This window comes from Silurus aristotelis, assembly GCF_946808225.1.
Source record: "Silurus aristotelis genome assembly, chromosome: 6".
NCBI classification, from domain to species: domain Eukaryota; kingdom Metazoa; phylum Chordata; class Actinopteri; order Siluriformes; family Siluridae; genus Silurus; species Silurus aristotelis.
The window spans coordinates 9,437,140-9,443,344 of record NC_139579.1 but is presented as its reverse complement, the minus strand read 5'-3'; the positions used below and the strand labels follow the sequence as shown (position 1 = coordinate 9,443,344).

The 6,205-nt window shown below is 38.9% G+C and overlaps 1 protein-coding gene across 1 annotated transcript in view; it reads left to right on the top strand.

Annotated features, from left to right (window-relative positions):
• The first annotated feature begins 3,671 nt into the window (after positions 1 to 3,671).
• The window catches only part of ctdp1 (CTD (carboxy-terminal domain, RNA polymerase II, polypeptide A) phosphatase, subunit 1), a 16,415-nt gene continuing 13,881 nt past the window's right edge, over positions 3,672 to 6,205 (top strand). Inside the window, exon 1 of the mRNA XM_083545034.1 lies at positions 3,672 to 4,156. Coding sequence (XP_083401160.1) covers positions 3,855 to 4,156 — 302 coding nt within the window. The 5' untranslated portion in view covers positions 3,672 to 3,854. The remainder of the gene's footprint in view (positions 4,157 to 6,205) is intronic.

Here is a 6,205-nt window from a genome sequence, read left to right as displayed (position 1 = left end):
TCATACATGGAACATAGCTCACCTGTGTGCACCTTTCTCCACTCTTATACATCATCCTATGCCCCTCCTTCTTTTTTAAATAAGTATTTACCACTGCCATTTCTATCCTTTTAACAAAATCTTCCATTATCTGCCCTTCCACGTTTCTCTCCTTAAGGCCATACCTACCCATCACCTCCACATCACCTCTGTTCCCTTCACCAACATGGCCATTGAAGTCTGCCCCAATCACCAATTGTTCATTCCTAGGTACACCTTCTACCACTTCATCTTACTTACTTCAGAATCTTTGCTTCTCCTCCATCTTACAACCCACTTGTGGCGCATAAACACTGATGACATTTATCATCACCCCTTCAACGTCCAGCTTCACATTCATCAACCTATCAGAAACTCTCTTAACCCTCACTACTCTCTTACTGTACTCTGTACTTCCTTTTCATCCACACCATGATAGAACAGTTTAAACCCACCTCCAATGTTCCTGGCCTTACTCCCTTTACACTTGGTCTCGTGAACATCTATCTTTTTCTGCTCCATCATATCAGCTACCTCTCCTCCTTTACCAGTCATAGTACCAACATTTAAAGTGCTCACCATAACCTCCACTCTCCTACACTTCTTGTTTCCTGCTGTTTAATATCCATATAAATAATTGCATTCATAGTTTATTTGCATAGCACTTTTAACAATGAACATTATAGTAAAATATACCTGTTTGTTTTAGTCTAATCTTTATGAAGTAACTTTGTTGGTAAGTTTCCTACCGATTACCAAGTCGTTTCTTTCATGTCTCTTGTCTGATTTTTGATTTTGATTTGTTTTGTCATTCATGTTCTTAATTTTAATATTTCACATTGTTCGCTAATATCCCAAACTTGCCTGTCCCAGTTTTTTTACTTATTTGAAATTAAATTATTATTTAATTTGAATATATTAATAAAACCTTTTTACCCTGCACTTCCATACATTTCTGCTACCATTTCAGTGCCTGACATGACTTCTTTGACATCATGGATACAGCGGTGAGGACTGAAGGATTTTTCTACCTCTCATCATACGATGGCTTATTTTGAGAGTCTACTTGATACTATAAATCAGGAGAAACAGTGGCTTGTGTTTTTGCTTTCTAAGCTCCTCAGCCTCACACACCAGTGTGCAGATCTCCTGATCTCTGAAAGTACTAAGGACATTGTCACATTAGCTAGGTTCATCAGCATGCTAGTGTACATTTGTTCGGCGTGATGAGGTTTGTTTAAATCTGAGAGAAGTTTTAGGGAGATCCAGCGTGACTGATGAACCTGCTATAATGTTTCCCTTTTTCTACATGGAAAAGAAGGCCAGAGTCCATGACCAGTTTAAGCCTGAGGTCAAATATGGAGATCTTCATTAATCATGTTCCTCAACTGTCCATCACTGTCTTGGTCTCTCTGTCGCTCTCTCTCTCTCTCTCTCTCTCTCTCTCTCTCTCTCTCTCTCTCTCTCTCTCTCTCTCTCTCTCTCTCTCTTTTAATTATTTAAAAAAAAAATTATTTGCAATAGCATATATGCTATATCGAAGAATATTAAATATGGATTGTTTAACAATTCCAAAAAATTATAATGATTAAGAGAGAGAGAGAGAGAGAGAGAGAGAGAGAGAGAGAGAGAGAGAGAGAGAGAGAGATGGTGATGGAGAGAGGGAGAGAGGAGTGCCAGCTGTTTTATATTTGTCTATAAAATTAAATAAAGACTGTTGTGTGTACTTAAACCTGATATCTGAATTGGGAAGACATAAATTAAAGAATATGGTAAGTTATTTTTAACTTCTGTTTCTTGAGTTCTACGCAAACCCATAGCGAGTATAAATCTATTCTATGTATGTTGATACAAAAGTTTCATTTCGTTAAAAAAGCCAAATAGAGTAATTTATTTGTGATCAATGATCAGGCTGGTTGCATTGAATGTGTTTGAATCACTAAAACAAAGTAGCTAATAAGTGTTGTTTGTTTGGTCTATGCTTTAATGGAAAGGAGAGATTTCTTGCAAATTCTTTACGGGTATATGTTTTTTTTATGTCATCACACTGAAGTGCCGCTGCTGTAAATCGGTCGTGGAAACTGATTAAATTTACATTTTATACATTATGATACCAGTGCTGGGGCAATGCTTTTTCTTAAGGTGGCAGTTGCTACCCCCTGCCACACATGTAGATCCTCTCCTGGATGAATAGATAGATAGATAGATAGATAGATAGATAGATAGATAGATAGATAGATAGATAGATAGATAGATAGATAGATAGATAGATAGATAGATAGATAGATAGATTGATTGATTGATTGATTGATTGATTGATTGATTGATTGATTGATTGATTGATTTACATTGGATCAATCATATTTCAGCCATCACATCACATGAAATGAAACAGACAGAAATAAACAGCACAGACTTTTGGTAGCATCAAATCCATGTTGCTTGAAGATGTTCTTTAAATAATTAAACTCTCTAAAGAGTTCTTTAAAGCCTTCATTCGAAAGGACACTATCCAGAGGCAGGCCTGGACGAAGTGGGAAGATCCACGGAGGGAAGAGGGGCAGGAACAGTGGTCACTGGAACCTCAGGAGCATGTTTAACTCAGCAGAGAGAGAGAGAGAGAGAGAGAGAGAGAGAGAGAGAGAGAGAGAGAGAGAGGGGGAGAGGAGTTACAGGAAGAGAAGGATATGGATTATTATGTATCCTTATTGTTGTATGAAAGTTAAGGACACTGTGTTCTGTGTTTAAGCTTTTTAATGAACTATTTATACTTTTGTGTTTTCTTTCCTGTAGTATGTGCAAAAAAAACCCACACACACTTTGCTTTTCAGATCGTCAGGAAAAACAGAATGCATAGAAAAAATGCTAGAGATGATGTATGTGGGTGGTGCAGTTGTGGCTGCAGTAAACGGAGACTTGGTGAATTGTGTTTATCGGGTTTCTTGCTTTAGTAATGACATTGTATGAGATCCGGTCTGTGATGGATTGATCTGTTATACTGCATTTCTCTATAATATTGATGGTTTATACAGCCATAGACTCATAATGAAGTGTTTTGATTGAGGTAGGACAACACTGAAGGCCTGGGTGTAAAATGCATGGCCCGCCACTGATTAAGTGTAGAACAAGAATATTAAGGCTGGTTTAAATTAAAAGATCACATTAAGAAAGACAGTAAAAGTTTTATTGAATTAAAAACAAAGCATTTGCACTGTTTGCAGTAGTGCTTTCAAAGAACTGGACATTAAGGTATGGTATTTATTAGGACATTTGTATTAACTTGGTGAGGCATTTATTAGAATAGGTCAGCAGTATTTGTATAAAAATATCTTGGGGAGAAAACAAGCACAAACAAACAAACAACAACAACAACAGTATAAACACGAATACGCTCTTAGATTACTGGATCCACAAGTGCAGCAATAATGTCTGTGATTGGTTGGGCTGGGCTAAAGGATTCTGGGAAATGTAGTATTCAGGGAACTTCCGCATGCTTATTAAAATGAAATAATTAAGCTCAAACTACAACGATTTGCAATTTGATGGCCTATAAATGATCATAAATAATATAATGATAATAATAATTATTGTTGTTGTAAAAAATAAACTAAAAAAAAAGAAAAAAAAAGAATGCGTTGTTGACTTCCGGAAACGGACAGTTGTGTTTCCGGTTTACGGCGGGAAGAGTAAAGTGATGGTAGGCGCAGTGTGTGGAGAAATCATGTCTCTCAGGTGTCCCGTTTGCGCGGCTTATTGAGTTTGGTTTGTTCCTGGAGCTGTGTTTGAAGGCGACGCGCCGGGCAGCGAGGCTCTGCGAGGGGGTCGCGTTGTGGCGCATGGAGAAGCCCGCGGACTCCGGGGCTGCAGCACCTGCGGGCCACAGGATGGAGGTGTCGGAGATCCGGCTGCCGGCGGGAGCGCGCGCTGTGCGCCTGCGGGAGTGGAAGGTAGAGCCCGGGGCTCTTGTGAAGGTGGACTCAGTGGTGGCGTTATGCGTGGTGATCCCTACAGACACGGAGTGCGGCTCGGAGGACCGAGAGCAGCCGAAGAGGCGGTTGACGGAGAAGAAGGTGAAGTCGGATCGTGCTGGAGTCGTGAGAGAGCTGTGTTACCAGCTCGGAGAGACCATATCTCCCGGGTAAGAGCTGCAGACTGCGACCAAAAAAACACCAACACACATGACGCACTAACATTCAGACACTGCATGCAGTAGTTAAAGTTTAGATCAAAAGATTTGGGGTTCGAATCTCACCTCTGGGCTCCTGAGCAAGGCCCCCAACCCTCTCTGCTCGAGGGCTTCTGTATCATAGCTGACCCTGTGCCCTGATCCCTGCTTCCTAACAAACTGGAAATTAGCAAAAATAAATAAATCACTGTGCTGTAATGTACATGTGACAATTAAAAGCCTCTTGCTTGAAACCCCCCCCCCTCTTTTGGGCCCCTGAGAAAGGCCCTTAACCCTCTCTGCTCCCGAGGGTGCTGTATCATAGCTGATCCTGCACTTTGACTTCTGAATGTAGAGAAATTAAGGAGACACATGCAGCATTTAGTAAGATTATGTCGGTTGTCATTTTTGCTTTTCTTGAAAACATTTACGTTTACGCCAAATAAATATGAATCGGGTTCAGGGATCTGCTGCACGTGAGAGTGCACAAGTTCTTTCGTGCTTTGTGGCGATTTCATTTAAATTTAATCCAGTTTTATTTGTATAGTGCATTTATGTCCCAAAGCAGCTTTCCAGAGATAAAATGGTTATAAAGTTGTATAAAATGTTGTTTAAGTTGATCAGTTTGTTCATTATAATTGTACGTTTATCCCTAATGAGCGAGCAAGTGGCGAATGTGGCAGAGGGAAAAACTCCTGAGATTGTATTAGGAAGAAACTTCAAGAGGAACCAGACTCAAAAGGAAACCGATCCTCATCTGGGTGTCACAGAATGTCCATTTATCACAGTTCCACTAATGTTAAGGCGTTCTGTTCAGTGATGGGCACTTCAGTGCAGAACGGTTCATGCAAACTGCGGTTTCAAACCATTGTAGCAGCCTGTTGATATTAATTACAGTACAAATTAAAGGTTGACCGATAGTGGGTTTTACCGATTGTCAAGTCAAGTTTATTTCTATAGCGCTTTTTACAATGGACATTGTGTCAAAGCAGCTTTACAGAATTTAAGAGTTAAGGTGAACGATTTGTATTTATCTGACTGTGGCAAAGAAAAACTCTCTTAGATGTTAAGAGGAGAAACCTTGAGAGGAACCAGACTCTAAAAGTCGCCACGGCTGCTCATCAGGGATAAATGCACACCATTCACCTTAACTGTTGATTTCTGTAAAGCTGCTTTGAGACAATGTCTGTTGTGAAAAGCGCTATAGAAATAAACTTGACTTGACTAAAAGGAACCCATCCTCATTTGGGTGACATCAAGAAGGTGATTTATAGTCTTTAAACAATACAGAACAGTGGAGAGTGAGAACTAACATGAGCACTGGAACGTAAGATTATAAGTAAAGTCCTTTTTACAGTCTTATACAGTCAAAAGTCGATAGCTAGGGTGGATCGTAACAGATCAATCAATCGATATTTAAAAAAAATGGATACTGTATAAAAAAAAACCCAATGAACTCAAACATAAAACTCCATGTAAAATAGTACTGAACTTAATTACAAAAATAAATGTAATTGCAATGCTCTGGACTTTGTGAATGCATTGCCATTTTAAGCATAAATGGATTTATGTGAAATTGTAGCACATTAAGTAAGATTCAGTTTGTAACTGCTTTTCATGCTTTAGAATTATATATATTTTTTTATTATTTTAACATTTACGAATACATTTTTAAAGTAAGTTAATGTTAGTTAATGCACTATAAACTAACATGAATGGTGTACAGCGCAGTTTCTTGTCAAACCCGACAGCATGTGTTGTCAGTGATTAGCCGCTAGAGGCCGCTCTCTACTAGAATGACAGTGGACCTTCTCAGTCGCAACTCTGAAAAACTATTTGTATGTTTTTTTTCTTGATATTTCCCGCAATTAATTCTCAGTGCAGATTAATCGACCAAGAGTCCAAATCCATCCTTATAGTTTTTGAGGTGCTCAGTAACTTTATGGATCTTTGGACTGTTTGTGTGAAACCATCAAGATAACTCAAATATATTTTTTAAATATCTGATATCACGCTTTATCA